The 16,595-nt window shown below is 38.9% G+C and overlaps 1 protein-coding gene across 1 annotated transcript; it reads right to left on the bottom strand.

Moving 5' to 3' along the window:
• Window positions 1-786: 786 nt before the first annotated feature.
• Window positions 787-16,208, bottom strand: fndc7a (fibronectin type III domain containing 7a). The gene is made up of 14 exons (XM_077534443.1): window positions 16,155-16,208; window positions 15,992-16,007; window positions 15,550-15,807; window positions 15,092-15,352; window positions 12,988-13,248; window positions 11,638-11,901; window positions 11,241-11,495; window positions 10,911-11,168; window positions 5,069-5,323; window positions 4,713-4,967; window positions 2,736-2,996; window positions 1,308-1,337; window positions 1,149-1,184; window positions 787-1,025 (listed from the first exon to the last, which is right to left on the bottom strand). The coding sequence occupies exons 1-13, from the start codon at window positions 16,206-16,208 to the stop codon at window positions 1,150-1,152; spliced, it is 2,463 nt and encodes an 820-aa protein (XP_077390569.1). The 3' UTR covers window positions 787-1,025; window position 1,149.
• Window positions 16,209-16,595: the final 387 nt, after the last annotated feature.

Raw genomic sequence — 16,595 nt, 5'->3', positions numbered from 1 at the left:
GTGAGCGTGGATGGTTGTTTGTCTCTGTGTGCCCTGCGATTGGCTGGCAACCAGTCCAGGGTGTCCCCTGCCTACTGCCCAGAGCCAGCTGAGATAGGCGCCAGCATCCCCCGCGACCCTTGTGAGGAATAAGCGGTCAAGAAAATGGATGGATGGATGTATATATATATATATATATATATATATATATACATCCATCCATCCATTTTCTTGACCGCTTATTAGATTAGATTAGATTAGATTAGATTGCTATTATTATGAAAAGAAAAATTCATTGAACTGTCACTAATATCTTAAAAAAAATGCAATCATGCCATCCAGTAGCAGAAAAATTACCAACACAAATCAATATCACACTTTTTTTTTCCAGTACATCTTTTTAGTTTTACCTCAATTTTATTAAATAAAATGAATGAAATTGCTGTATCAATGACTAAAGGATGCAGCCATATTTCTATTAGTTTAACACTTTTTTTCTGATTTTGTTAGAGTATGAAAACTTAAAAAAATATTTTCTTGTTCAATAAGAACAGAAATAAAAGTTGTGATTAATCGTGAGTTAACTATTGAAGTCATGTGATTAATTACGATTAAAAATTTTAATCGCCTGACACCCCCTATATATACATTACATATATATATATATATATATATATATATATATATATATATATATATATATATATATATATATATATATATATATATATATATATATATATATATATATATATATATATATATATATATCCCTGCATGGTATACTAGTGCAGGTTAACTGTGCCTTGAGCTATGAGTTTGGAGTGTTTGGTTATGTTAGAATAGTATAGTGAAATGTTTACAAGATACACAATCACATAACATGACATGTCTGATCAGAAAGTCTAACACCTATGAAATAAACATAGCCAAATGATAAGGTGCCTTTACAACTGGCGGATATTATGTATCCAAAGGAGGAAGGCTGATGCAGGTTGATGATGAAGATGGGTTAGAGTGAGATAATTAGATCATATGACAGCAGGCTGTGGATACAAAATAGATGCAGTTACACAACACTATTTTAAATATCAAACCTGTGTGAGTTTTTTTTTTTTTTTTTTATGTAACCAATATACAAACTTAATCTGCAATACACATTAATTTACCTTACTGATCCACACTTCTCTTGCCTCTGTACATCACTGCAAGAAATTAGATTTGTTGATTTAGAAACAAATTGACAAAAATATATTTGAAATAGCAAAACCAAAATGAATGTAAATAGCAAAACCAAAATGAATGTATTCATTACAAAACACACTTGCCTGTACCGACATCATCTCCTGTGCAAGTGACTGAAAGAGGCGAAACAATATCAAATGAGCCAAAATGTTTCATCTCTTTTAGTTACAAAGCACTACATGTAAGGTATGAATGACTTTTCATGAGTCTAGAACAGGGGTGTCAAACATACGGCCCGCGGGCCGGATAAGGCTAGCAAAGGGGTTTAATCCGACCCACGGGATGATTTTATAAAGTTAAAAAAATAATTGTAATGTTGGACTAATTAATAAATCAGCCACAATCGGAATATATAAAATTTGTAATTTCACAAGCAGTCCTCAGATGAGCAATGCAACCTCTACGGGAATCGTCCTGGATGTCATTATTTTACACACAACTTAAAGTTACGGTTTGTTTAATAATAATAATAATAATAATAATAATAATAATAATAATAATAATAATAATAATAATACTTATTATTATTATTATTATTATTATTATTATTATTATTATTATTATTATTATTATTAATCATAGACTGACAAACGTCAAATATGACACAAATTCAATTACTGGTAACACAAATAGATATGACAAGGATTAGCGTCCTTATAACATCATTAACTGCGTCACGTAATGCATTCTGGGAAATATATATATATATATATATATATATATATATATATATATATATATATATATGCAAAACAGGTCGATTTAACACGTCCAGGACTCAGTGTTGCCGCGTTCCATTTGTATTTGTTTTATTTGGAACAATATGATTACAGTTGAGCTCCGTCATTTAGCAAAATAGCATATTTAGCAAATAGCGAAAATCTGTGTATAATTGACAGGAATCGTTTTTAAGTTATACCCCTGTCATGAGACTGGGTCATGACAGGGTTAAGTGTGGGTCATGCAGGGGTTATGTTTGGGTCATGACTGTGAGGTCAAGTGTCTGTTTTGAACTGATGTAACCATCATCTGGTTTCAACTGGAAAAACGCTATGTGATGTCAGGAGCTATGTGATGTCAAGAATCTTTAATCCCTTTACTTGGTCAACAGCCAATCAGATAATTCCATGTCATTCCTGTGACCCACATGTCTAGCCACAGTCAATCCGATCAATTGACTGTCTATTTAAGCCAAACCGAGAAGTGTGTGTTTGTTGGATTATTACCTCTGTTCCTCGGTGCATCTCCACAGCCCAAGAGGGCTTGTCGTCTCGTGTTTTTCGATGCATTTTCATTGTTTCTCGTCTAGTCAAGTTTGTTCTACGCCTCTCGATGTTATATGAACCAAGAGTTCAATCTTAGTTGTATTTGCGCTTTTGGGATCCAACCCCATTTTACCGATACGGCCCACTGAGTAATATATTTTCCTCCATGCGGCCCCTGAGCTAACATGTGTTTGACACCCCAGGTCAGTATTATGTATTATGACAGTCAGTATTATGCCACCATACCTGAATAAACCCTCTGAGCACAAAATGAGACTTTGCTGCCGTCTGGTTTCAGTGGAGCTACCACTACATGATAAATATCTCCACATTCGACGCTTGTAATATCGCAGCTGTTCTCTCCCGCAGATGCAGTACAGTTGTAGTTGTTGTTGCTGCCCGTTATTTCGGCGATGTAATGGTGGCTGCTGCCAGCGGTGCGCCATTGCAGCCGCAAAGCGTTTCCAGACATCTTGTACATCTTTACACCTGATGGACAACATGGACCTGCCAGACAGAGACAATGAGGCAGTGACCAGCATATTGTGGCTCTCATATTTATTTAATGTAAGGTGTAAGAAATGGATTTGTAACATGTGTAAGTAGAGTGAGTGATGTCAGAAACATTTATATGACTGTTGTTCATAATGCCAACTCATTGTTGTTTGTTTCCCTTTCTAAATAAAAGCAAGAAAAAAAGGTTGATGATTACATAATACTCCATTCAGTGATTCCAACAGTGGAGTCCAAAATACAGCCTGGGGGCCATTTGCGGCTCACTATCCATTTTTCGGTGGCCCATGGCATATGCTAAAAATGACATTTGACACGGCTCCAAAAGGCTAATAAAAAATAAAAAGGTAGAGGTGGGTGGAGTCAGAAGGGAGCATGTAAAAAAAAAATGCCACAACAAATTGGTTTATATACTGTAGAACATTTCTATGTAAATTATGCAAAAATACAAATAAACTATGACTAAAATAATAATTACTCTTCAAAACAATAAATATACAGTAGTTTACTATTAGAAGTAAAAATATAGTTTGTTCTGCTATGTCAATTTATCACATTAATGATCCTCATGTTTTATGAACGGTCATCTTACAACAGTTTGCTCTTGTTTTGGTTTTGAATGTGGAGCTGGGATTCAGCTATCGTTCAGTGCAGGGGTGGATCTCGTCCAGTATGATACAGGGCCATGGACCACCCCAAAATCTTGAAAAATCCTCAACTCTCCTTGTCACCTTTAACAGAAGGCTGTCATGTAACAGTTTATCAATTTAACCAGAAAATATTAACAAGTATAATTCCTTACTTGATTAATTTCAACATCTGTAATTAATGAAAGTCAAAGAATGTTAAAATGGCCGTTGTGTCCTTCCAATTTTTTTGTATGCGGCCCTCAAAAATGTTTGGACACTCCTGGGCTACAAAGTGGTCATCTGAGAGTGTTTGTTTGTTTTTTAAAAAATTTTATTTTTAAAATAAGTAGATGCTGATGTCAACAACACAGAAGAGTAATGCAGTACATTAGGCACAAGGTACGCTTGGGCATCCATCAGTTCAAAAACATTTCAGATAATTGAAGAGAACAAATTCGATCTAGCTGTGAATGTGCGTGTGAATGGTTGTTCATCTCTATATGTCAGTCCTGTCACTACTCTGTTTTTGGTCACAAGTCAGCGTGTATAGGCAACAGCTTCCTGTCATGACTCGGGTTATGCAGGAGTAATGTTTGGGTCTTGTCTCATGTCTGGAGTCACGCCTAGGTTAAGTTTGAGTTGAGTTCATGACCTGTTCGGTGTGAGGTCAAGTCCCTGTTTTGTACTGATGTAACCATCATCAAGTTTCAACTAGTTTTAGGCTATGTGATGCTAAGAATCTTTAATGCTATGTGATGTTATGTGGTGTCAAGAATCTTTAATGCTATGTGATGTAAGAACTATGTCATGCAAGGATCTTTAATCGAGTTACTGGGTCAACAGCCAATCAGATAATTCCATATCAGTACTGGGACCCGCATGTCTAGCCACAAGGAGGCTTGGCGTCTCGTGATTCTCGATGCATTGTCATTGTTTTTCGTTTAGTCAAGTTATGCGAATAAAGTTAAAACCTTATTTGTGTCTGCGCTTTGGGATCCAACCCTTCAGCACACACACTTCCATTTGAACCTGCATTATACCATACATGGTGAACGAACTGCCCGGAAACAGAATTACTCACTGGATGAGAAGCCCTGATAGGTGCAGTTGACACTGTGCCCACTGTGGCTGAAAGCCTCCATGGTGACTGTGTAGTTTGTACCACAGGTAATGCATCCCATGAGGCAGTGGAAATCCTCGGTATGGCAGCTTGCATGACCACGGGGTGATGTCAACGAGGTGAGAAATGTATAAGCACCTTTAGCGTGAGACCATGAGACATTGGTCATCGCCTGAGTGACCTGGTGCACCGTGGGACTGGCTGGACAACAGGGTTCTGGTGGGGAGAAAATGTGTACAGTGACCAATGACAAATCAGCATATTGTGAGTTTATCTGTTTGATTGACAGTTTAGAGCAGAATTGATCGTTCTTTTACCGGTTTCTAGCGTTTCAGAGTAGCTGGGTAAACTTAGTCCAGCAGCGCTGGTTGCTATGACGGTGATGTCATAGATGGATCCACAAGGCAGATCTGTGATGTCACAGCTACTTCCAAACGAGGTGCAGGTGTGTGTGCCATCGTCTCCCACTGCACTCACGCTGTAATTTGCAGCACGGTTGTTTGCTGTCCAGCTTACACTGACACAGGAAGAGTTTTTGGGATCAAGCTGGATATACATGGGCATGCAGGGGGCTGGCCAGGAAGAAGTAATAGATACAGATTTAGAATTAATAGATAACAAGATAGATAAGAATGCTCAAATGATATTAAACCCTATGATGACAAACGTATCATGTGATACTTGAATTTTTGAGGCTTTTCTAAAATGTACAAGTGCAATTTTTGGTATGAGCGCTCCCTCTAGTGGTAAGTAAAGAATTGTGTTACAGAGGCTTAAACTCGTTTTTAATTCACTGCATTAACATTTGTTCAGTACATTTCAGTTGTGTTTAACTTTGGAGTTCAATACAGTTGTATTTAATGTTTTAAGATTGTTAGGTACAATTTTTAGGTACAATTTTGTGTGCAATCCATTTCAATCAAATCATTCTTGTAATACAGGTGTTTATTTCTGTATCTTTAAATGCAGTGCTAATGTTCAAACTGTTCATTGGAGGGCAGGCATTTGCTCACTAGCCGACAAGACATAAACAAAAGAGACAGTTGTGTTTTCAAAAGAGAACATCACCAAATTTGTAATTATTTAGGTAAGAAAAAACATTCAATCTTTGTTATTGAAACAACTATAGGAGTAGTTATTGGGGTGGTGAGTAGGGGGTTCAAATGTGCATATCAAATTTGCCACAGCAGGTTTGGAAGGTTAAACTGTCTGATTGGGTAAATAAACACATCTAATTGATAACACAATCAATTAGTTTTGCAGCATTGACTTTGCTTTGGTTACCACCCTGATGTGAGAAAGGATGGACTTGATCATTTTACAAAATGACAAAATAGACTTCACTGTCCGTTTTACCTATGTCGACTGAGAGAAACGCAAAGTGGATCTCAGCCTGAACAAGGAAAGAATGTTTTCAAAACAGAAATATTCCTGTTCTATTGATCGATTTCTCAATGATGCACGATAGTAGTGCTTACACAGAATAATATTGTTTATTTTTTTAAATAAATGATAAAAGTTATTTTTGTATGTTTGGAATTAAAAGGTGTTTGATATGTCCGCGTACTTTAATGTTTTTGTTTATGAAAGAGAATAGTTAACTCATTCGCTCCCAGACATTTTCACAGAAGCAATCCCGTTCGCTTACGGCTGTTTTACTGGATTTTGACTGATTTTTCAAGGCCCTATTGCTCTATTGCTATAAAACATGGAACCTATCAAAAGAAAGATTAAAGTCTCTTCTTTCATCAGAAAAAAAAAAGTATATTTCTACCTGTTTCCGTTTGTAGCAATTAGCATGAGAATATAGCTAAGTTTAATCAATTTGCACAAATCTATTTACCCCGGGTTTACCCCGGGTTTTCACTGGATGCGGTTGCGGTGCGGTTGCGGTGCGGTGCGTCTTGACTGCGTGCTCCGGACGGGTCAATTTTTTTGTCAATCCACACCGGCTCCGCACAGCTGCGGTCCGGCAGCTCCGTCGCCGCCCACTTCCCAACGTGTCTCGCGGGACCGCGCGCGCGCGATCATGTGGCATTTCACAACGACAAACATACAGAATGTCTGTGCTCAACAGAGAAGCAGAAAGAGAGGTGGACTTCTTTTGATTTAACTTTTTCTTCTTCTTCTGCTATGAGATTCCATGCAGCATCCTTTTTTTGGTTGTCCTTGTAAAGTATATTAATAACGAGAGTCGGGTCAGTGCGGGTCCACTCTTTATTTCTGTCTTCCCCGTCCGGCTGCCGCTCAGTACGGCAAGCGAGACGGGCACAACAAGCAATCGCGAACATAAAACTCACAATACATTACAGTCCTTATAAAAAGGATGTGCCGTGTCATATATTATTTTGTGGTTTTCCACCTCCAATATAAACCTCTCCTCGTCCATGTTCGCTGGTGTCTAAACCGTGAATGAGCACATGGCCCGGCGACGCCCACGTCACGTTTTGCTGAAAAACTTGCGAAATAGGAGCTGGCGAGTGTTTTATTCTGAAAGGTAACCGGAAATTTATTTTGAAACTGCCTCGGTCTTCCTGTCCCGCTCGATGTGTTTTGTGCTAGCTTGCCATTTGCCGGAGGCCTACCGCTGCGGCGTCCGGCAAAAATAGAAAATAGGTCTATCCTTGCGGAAGGCTTGCGGCACGCCGCAGGCCTTCCGCAGTCGACACGCAACGCACCCGCAAGCGGTGTAAACTGCACCATTCGAATGAATGGAATCTAATTGCTTGCGTCGCGGGACCGCACCGCAACCGCACCGCAACCGCACCGCAACCGCATCCGGTGAAAACCCGGGGTTAGAATTGTGAGTAATTGAGCTTTTTTTCTACATGGCCCTGGTTGAGCTCCTTTGCTCTGTTGCCACCTGCTGGCTGTTTGTGTAATAACTACCATTTCTGCAACCGTTCTTTGCAGTTGAGAGGCTGCATCAAAGCTCTTTGTATGCTCTAGCATAAAAAAAAAAAAACAAACAAACAAACAAAAACTTACAAATACGTCTTTGGGACACTTACAAAAAAAACGTATTTATAAGTTATTGAGAGCAAATATTAATCATGTAACTCAGTGTTTCTCAACCCTCATCCTTGGGAACACTATCCAGCCTGTTTTCCATGTATCCCTATTCCCAACGCAGGTGAGGATCATTATCAGGCTTCTCCAGAGCTTGCTGATGAGCTGTCATTGGAATCACCTGCGCTGGGAATAGGGAGACATGGGCTGTGTCAGAATGTCGACCCTTATCCCCTAATCCCTCATTCACTACATAGCCCCACACTATATAGTGGCCTAATGCTGCATTTGAGGATGGTCGGAAGTCGGAAATATCAGAGTTGAAACTCCCCAGTTCCGACCTCAAAGCGTTCAAGGTGAAAGTAAACAACCAAAATAGCGGAGAGTGATAAATTGATTTTTATTTTTGCCCTCAAACCTCAATTTGACCTCCAGAAAACTTACCTTTTTGCAATTTTGCCTAATTTATAGTTTTAATCATATTTCATAAGCATTCCATACAGTTAAGTAGTTGACCGTATAATTTCATGCAGGGATATAGCGGCAATACTGTCACGTACGTTGCATTACGTGAGGTTATGGCGAATATTTATGAATGAAGAAAGCTATCTAGTTTTATACTCGAGTAAATTGTGTTTTGCCATTCAGAGTGACGTCACATTGTAGTCCGCCGGTGAAGTTGGGGTCCTTTTTTTTTCTTCAGACTTCGCAAGTGGAATTTCCGAGTTCAAGGTGGCGTACACACAGACACGGCGCTCCGCATACGCTTATCACGCACTGCGCGTAGGGCACCAACTGCCTAAGGGGGCACCAAAAAACAAATCAAGCCCGTAAAAATAATCATATTAGTAATTAGAATATCAGTGTCTAATATTTAAAATAAAAGCTTGTAACGCATGTTAATAAATACAAAAAATAACGTAGCATTATTTACTCGACGAGCGGTATCGCTGGTCTACGTTGGTGCCCCCCCTCCCCTAGTAGTTTGTTCCTATTAGGGAACGGGGGAGGGCTGCGGGGTGCACTTTTGCTCCAACGAAGCAAACTACTAGGGAAAGGGGGAGGGGGGTGGGGTGCACGTTATGCTTCAATCGCAAATTTGGCAGAAGTTTATTCTTGGATATCTGGACATGTCATCAAAAAGGCATCAAGAATTGGGGGCGGAAAAGAGGAAAAGAAAAAACAATGAGATGATGCTCGCGCGTCACTTGCAGGTATGACAATTTGTTTATTTTGTAGCAGCTACGTTTACATGACCACAGTTAGTAAAAAACAAAACAAAACAAAAACACTCCAAACCGCCGCAGTGGAATGGTTGTGACCAGCTCGTTCATTATACGGTATGTTAAATGGAATGTGACGAGACAATATTGTTTCATATGGAACGGCCAAGAGCAGCATGTACTGGTGAAAGTGTAATTTGAAAATAATAATAATAATCATCTTAAGGCTAAGTAGATTTCCTCATTTCATATTCATAGTTTTAACATTATGTCCAGAATTTTTACAGAGTGCCCTATCAGTCCTTCTCTAAAAAGGTAGATTATTAAAATTTTCATGTACCTGTGTTTTAAATATAGGCCTGCACAATACCATAATCCTAATCAATTTAGAAAATGTTTGTACCATGGTTGGTTCAAAACCATATTTCATTGTAGAATCCCTGAATATTGTCTTGTATTTCTGAATACAGGATCAATGCTTCAATATGCTCAAGGAGCATTTCATACCCTAACATAAATGCGGAAATTGCACAAAAGCTGTCATATGATGAGCTGATAGCCGATTTTGCAGCCCAGAAATGGAGACATGTGCCTCTGTAGGGCCTCTACTAACTTGCTTGCACTTTGTTTATTTCCAGATGTTTATTTGTTGATAGTAGTGGCATTGAGTTTTATTTTAATTCATTTAGCTTTATTTATTTGAGCATTTGGTGTCATTGTTAGTTTTAGAAAGACTTATTATTTATCACTTATTTTTGTGAACATTTTTAAAACTTCAATATTGACACTTACAAGTAGGGCTGGGTATCTATTCAGATTTCCAGAATCGATTTAATTCGATTCACAAGGGCCCGATTCAATTCATGATTCACAACGATTTTCGATTCAGTTGAGGAATTCATGCAGCACATATTTTAGACAGTCAAAAGTACCAATGCTTCAAAGAGTAGAAACTTCTTGCTATAATTTAATGCATTAGTAAGAATATGAATATTTACATTAGGAATTGAATCCATTGCAGTTACATTAATCTGTTTCATTTAACATGGCCTGATAAAAACAATAAATAATAATTTAAATAAATTACAACCACAGCACAGGCTGTGTAAATAAATTGACAAAAATGGGGGGGTCGATATATTGATACATGGTTTTATGTATCGATATTGGGATATGAAAAGGTGTATCAATATGATAGAGATATATCGATATTTCAAATCCCGCCCTACTTACAAGTTATTTTGTTTAATAAAGCAAAACTGACAAATACTCAGATCAGTTCATTTCTACCAGGGGAGGGGTGATGGGGTGTGCGGACGGAGTGTTGGGGGGGTGGCACCACAAAACATTTATGCTTAGGGCACCAAAATGGCTAGCGCCGGCCCTGCGTACACACTTCTTGGTTTGAACTCGGAAAAGTCCGACTTCCGACCATCCGCGAATGCAGCATAATAGCCTATATAGTGCCCTCATTCCGTTTGGCGATTCAGACAGCCAACTCACTACTTTCTCCTCGTTGCATATCACGTGACCACCGTGCTTATTTTGTTTTGTTTACAAGGACCAGTAAGCCCTCCATTTTCAAAGATTTCAAATTTTATGTCCGTTATTTAATGGTTGTTCAGGCTAAAATGGTTAGGGAACATCAATAAACAATAAAACTAGTGTCATAGATGGCCATATTTGATCCCAGGAATGGATGTGGGGCTTTTAATCTATACCTTAACTCAAATAGTACTTTTTTTTTTTTTTTTTTTTTTTTTTTTTTTTTTTTTAAAGGAAGTGTATATCAGGAATTCCAACAAAATATAACCACTAGTAATCAGAAAATGGCAATAATACATGAACCTTTAGTGTTTTTTTTAAATTGATTACTGTGTCATATTATTCTTCATTCTTTGATTCATATTTTGTGTATGTGGTTTACCTGTATCTTTGGTGTGAGATTTGCATGCACGATTACAGCCGCTCATGTCATTGCAGGGTGTCACAACCACACTGTAGGCACTGTCACAGCTCAGGTCAGAGAGAGCGCACACCGGTGCAGTGTCATTGCACAGGATGACTTCTGAAACATCTGCTGCTCGAGTCTCATACAGATCTGCTCCCCGAGATACAGCCCATGTGATCTCCAGAGTTTCCGTGCTCACCAGGGAGACAGACACACTCTCTGGACAACAGGGCACTGACAAAGACATGATACGCACGTTAACACAGGCAAATCAGGTTCCTAGAAAGACAGCCAACTGTGACTTACATGTGGTATAGTTGACTTCAGGTCCTGGAGGACTGGGACCAGCATCGTTGTAGGCGAACACATACATATGGAACATGTAGCCACATTGGCAGTGGTAGGTGCAGTTGTTGCTAGTAGTATTGCATATTATCTCACCACCATCATCTTTCTTGATGTAGGCCATGTAGCTATCTGCATAGGGCTCCATATCCCAGGACAAAGTGCAGTTTCCTTCCACTGACTCCACCAAAGCTAAAGATTTGGGTGGGCAAGGGACTGAGAGGGACAGATGACAATTCCGCATGGTTAAAAATCTGGAATAATATTGAGCAGTTGGTGTGACATTTGTCTCTAAGACGCGTTTGTGGTGACAAGGGTTGAGAAAAGGCCCTGTGGAAATCAAAGTTTTCATACTCACAGGTGATGAACTCAACAGGAATTGAAGGGTAGCCGGGCCCTGCCACATTGGAGGATATAACCTGGATTGTGTGCACCTCTCCACAGCCCACTGGTGAGAGGTTGAAGGGGCTGGATGTGGTGTTAAATGTGAGGTTCTGATCACTCATCACATAGTACTCTATGTTGCCATAAACCTCCTGATTTAATTCCCAGGACACAGACAGTACGGGCTGATCGACAATCATCACCACAGACACTTCAACGGAAGCTGGTGTCGGAGGTCCTGTCAATACACGAGGATGAAACACAGCGACACATCCAATAAGCAACTGGTTATACTTAGTGTTGTTCTGAATTAGGGGTGGGACGATACGTGTAAACCACGATTCGATACTGTAACTATATTTAGATCATGATAATATCATGATACACAATATCTACGATTTTTGATATAGTGTCAAATTTTTTTGAGCAATATATCACGATATGTGACTGAAAAAGCCAACAAATGCCCATAAAAAGGAAAATGTCCAATTATGCATTTATTCAATGCGAAAACTTGTGCATAGTGCCTCACTGCCTCTGAGCCTTTTAACTGTAAACATTGTAAAGTGAGACAAATTAAAGTGCATAAACATTTATAACATAACACTGCACAACTAGACACATTCTATCGATATCTACCGTCAGTGTATCGATAATTTATTGCAACAGAGAGCGCAACAATATATTGCGATTTAGATTTTTTTTCTCCCACCCCTAGTTCTGATACTGTTTTTTGGCCCCCGATACCGAGTCCGATACCCAGGTTTGCAGTATCGGACGATACCGATACCTAAGTTGTTTTTTTTTCCCTCAACATGAAAAAGCTGTCCTGCCATTGGTTCAGAGCATTCAAGGGCCAATAGGATATCTTAGATCGGCATGCAGTGAACAAGTAACATATCAGTGAATGTCGTGCATGAGCAAGACACAAGATGCTGCATCCAAAATCCTATATTAGTGTTGGAATTAATGGTATCGGCATGTTACTTGTGAGTACTCACCGATACCGATACCACTGTTTTAATGCAGTATCGCCACCTCTGCCGATACCAGTATTGGTATCGGAACAACACTAATTATATTTCATGTGTCTAACTGTTCCTGGACCTTTGTTTGCCAATAAACACATAGGCTACTGAAGGGCATAGTTGTCATAGCTTCCTCCTATAATTTACCAATGATAAGGGAAACTGATCAGACTGTCAATAAAGTACTGAAAGGGTTTTAACCATGTAAAACTGGATCCATTTAAAATCTTGCGAAACTTGTATCTGTGTTAGGAAGACTTTTTAAGCAAATGCAAAATGTCAAAGTGCTTCCTTACGTGTTGTCTGGTTGATGTACAAACTTCCTTCTCCCTTTCGTCCTTCAGCGTCCCAACCATACCCCATGATCATGAAGAGTGAGCCAGCTTCCAGTCCAGAGAATGTCAGATTGGTGCTGGTAGTGTTTTGTTTCATGGTTGTGTTGGAGAAAACGTCGTACATGGCCACGGTGTACTGGAAAGCACCGTCAATGGGGTACCAGGATATAACAATGCTATCATTACTGGGAGAAGAAGTGTAGAGCTGGAGAGGGGGCAAAACTGTGAGGGAGGAAAAAACTTGATGAGATGTTTGGTTTAAAAAAAATACAGGTACAGTTTCTCCAAAAACTATAGGTGTAAAGCACAATTAATTGATACAGTAGCTCCATTTATGGCCTCAGTCATTCTGTTACATGACTGACAGTTGTTGTTGGTGCTTTTCTTTTTTAATTATTATTATTAAAGAAATTAAGAATACAAACTCCATCTCCTATGCAGGATATGTAGTTTATTGTTTCTTAAATTTGTGACTATAAAACCTGTCTACAGTCTTGGATCCTCAAAGAGGTTTTCGGCTAGAATTGGAATGTTGCTCAACGCATACATATATATATATATATATATATATATATATATATATATATATATATATATATATATATATATATATATATATATATATATATATATATATACATCAATCCATCCATTGTCTTGACCGCTTATTCCTCACAAGGGTCACGGGGGGTGCTGGAGCCTATCTCAGCTGGCTTTGGGCAGTAGGTGGGGTACAAGCCAATCGCCAGATAAGTAAATACATTTGTATTTAATTTTTGAATTATATATATTTTTTTAATTAGTTTTTATTTTTACTTTTAGTCATTTATTTATTTATTTACTCATTTATTTATCATTTATTTACTTTGAATTTTGGTAGTTTTGGGCCGTACTGCCAAGTCGAAATGTTATTCAAATGAGGGGGAGGTCCTAAGCGTGTCTTTGGCTGAGCTGCTCACTCGACCAATGACATCAGGGACTGTCGTGAAGCCCTTTGAGACTCATTTGTTATTTGACTTGACTCACAGATCTTTAAAAGACTTGTCTGAAAATGCTGAACTCCTTTGAATTTCGCACGCATAACTTCACTTTAGGCAACTTAAGAAAAGTACAGAAAATGACACAGCCGAGGAAATGTTTTTAAGTTTTCTGAAGTAATATAATTTCTTTCAAAGGTGAGAAGCTCAGTCATCCAGGAAGGACTCAGAGGCGAGCCACTACTTCTCCGCGTGGAGAGGAGCCAGTTGAGGTGGCTCAGGCATCTGGTTCGGATGACTCCTGGACACCTCCCTGGAGAGGTGTTCCAGGCATGTCCCACCGGTGGGAGGACCCGGTGACGACCCAGGACACGTTGGAGCTGTCTTTCGGCTGGCCTGGGATCCCGCCTGCCTTGGGATCCCGCCGGAGGAACTGGTTGAAGTGGCTGGGGGGAAGGAAGTCTGGCTTCCCTCCTAAAGCTGCTGCTCCTGCGACCCGACCACGGATAAGCGGTAACAAATGGATGGATGGATGGATGGATGGATGGATGGATGGATGGATGGATGGATGGATGGATGGATGGATGGATGGATAATTTCTTTCAGTGTTTTGGGTTTCCGCCTTTGGCTCCTCATATTTGGTTTTCGTTTTCAGTCAAGAAATTTCATTCCGGTGCATTTATAGTGAAAACAATAGTTGGTGATTCAGATGGATTAGATGTGGTCCCTTGGGTGAGGGTGGAACTGAGGGACTATAGATGATGTGTACTGATACTGAGTATGAAATCAACTCTTTGTGTTATACATAGAGGGCTCAAGTAAAGTTACCAACAATAAAGGACAATCCCGGAAGGGTCCTGTCATATTTCTCATATGATGAAAACCTAGAGTTGCTCGAACATTGTTGATGTATCAAGTGACTGTGACCGTATAAGAGCCTGCGCTTTGAGACAATAGAGAAGATCGAATGACCTCTACCAAGAATTGGGTATAATGTGACTCATTTTTGCATGTATAATATACACTTTCTGTGTTATTCTCCATGTATTGTATAAGTCTTCCCGGGCATGAAAGTGGCAAAACTGTACCTGTCTTTCCAGTCACAGAGAGAGACGGCTGGCTGTGTCCTCCGCTATTTGCCGCCATGATGCTCAATGTGTACTCCGTGTACGGTTTGAGGGATGTGATCGCAGCTGGGGAGGAATCAACTGTGTCCTCTCGATAAAAACCATCAGAATTCTGAACACGTACAATGTATTGAGTTGCTCCTGTAACCAAGTTAAATTCAACTATTAATGTCTGGCTGTCATTTGGCTTGATATTCTGGATGGGATCCATCATCTCCGGAGCTGAAATGGTAAAAATAGTTTTGATCAGGGTGGGACATTTAGAAAGAGCAAACACTTTCTTACAATGAAAGTACATGCAAATATGTCTTACAGTTTTCACCATCATATTTTAGAATTACAGCAAAAGTAAAAATAATTCAAATAATTCATTTTGGGAAAACAGCATATAATATATAAAACATATGTGTTAACCTCACCTGTGAATGACTGAACCGTTATATTGTCCAATGGGTCTTGGTTGATATCCAAAGGTTGAACCGTGAAGTTGTATAAGGTGTTCGGGGATAGATAGTTGACAGTGCCCATCACTGTGTTTTCACCAAATTGGATGAAAGTAACAATGTCTTGTGAGCCTTCTAGAGACACGGTGATCAGGTAGGAGGTGGCTCCAGAATATGCGTCCCATCGTAGAGTTGCACTTCTGGATGTTATTGCGAACACTGATGCCGTGAACACTGAGAGTGGAGGTGAAACAAGTTTGTTACATACTAGAATATTTTTCTGTTGTAAATCACATTTATGTTTTGGTTATGTTTATGTCATTGTTAGGTATCATTGATGATATGCACATATCAACAGAATACAGTACATACACAAAATATGGTAAAAATAATAATAATAATAATAATAATACAATACCCCTTTGAGCTGAAGCCTGTAAATTCCAATGAAAAGAAATTATCAATACACTTGCTTTCAATTCATCAACAATTCATGTTAACATCTGTAGGTACATAACTTTTTCTTTACACTTTTTGTCCTTTTAATATTTTTAGTAAATAAACATCAGAAAATTTCTTACCTTTGTGCATGTACACACCAAGACAAAAGCAACCAAACCCTTCAATGCACTCATTCTTCAAAACTCACTTTTACGTTGCCACTCTAAAAACTCTGTCTCACTCTTAACTGTTTCACCTTTTTAAAAAAAAATGGATCTGTTTTTTTTGTGTTGGTTATAATACATATACTACCAAGACACGCCTTTATAGCACGCATATCCAATCATAGCAAAGCAGACACATGACTAAGAGAGGAGGATGGAGAACATAAATGGAAACGGTGACGCACTATGGCGACCCCTATGGGTCAATCGACAGGAAAAGTAAACGCATAGTTTAAAAACAACAGATACTGGCTAAAATGCTTTATTGATTGAAATGTTAAAATGGTCATAAAGCAAATACAAATACAACTTAATTACATGTTTATATATGTTATACGCTTTCCCACATATATATGT

Source organism: Festucalex cinctus, chromosome 10, assembly GCF_051991245.1.
Source record: "Festucalex cinctus isolate MCC-2025b chromosome 10, RoL_Fcin_1.0, whole genome shotgun sequence".
Taxonomy (NCBI): domain Eukaryota; kingdom Metazoa; phylum Chordata; class Actinopteri; order Syngnathiformes; family Syngnathidae; genus Festucalex; species Festucalex cinctus.
The sequence above is the reverse complement of the archived record's forward strand: the minus strand, read 5'-3'. Positions and strand labels throughout refer to the sequence as shown.

Excerpts from the sequence above, each read along its gene's own strand:
- fndc7a (XM_077534443.1), bottom strand. The coding sequence starts at position 16,208 with ATGAGTGCATTGAAGGGTTTGGTTGCTTTTGTCTTGGTGTGTACATGC. Across the intron at positions 15,353-15,549 it reads AACGGTTCAGTCATTCACAG|CTCCGGAGATGATGGATCCC; the intron begins GTGAGGTTAACA and ends TTACCATTTCAG. Across the intron at positions 13,249-15,091 it reads CTCTGTGACTGGAAAGACAG|TTTTGCCCCCTCTCCAGCTC; the intron begins GTACAGTTTTGC and ends CCTCCCTCACAG.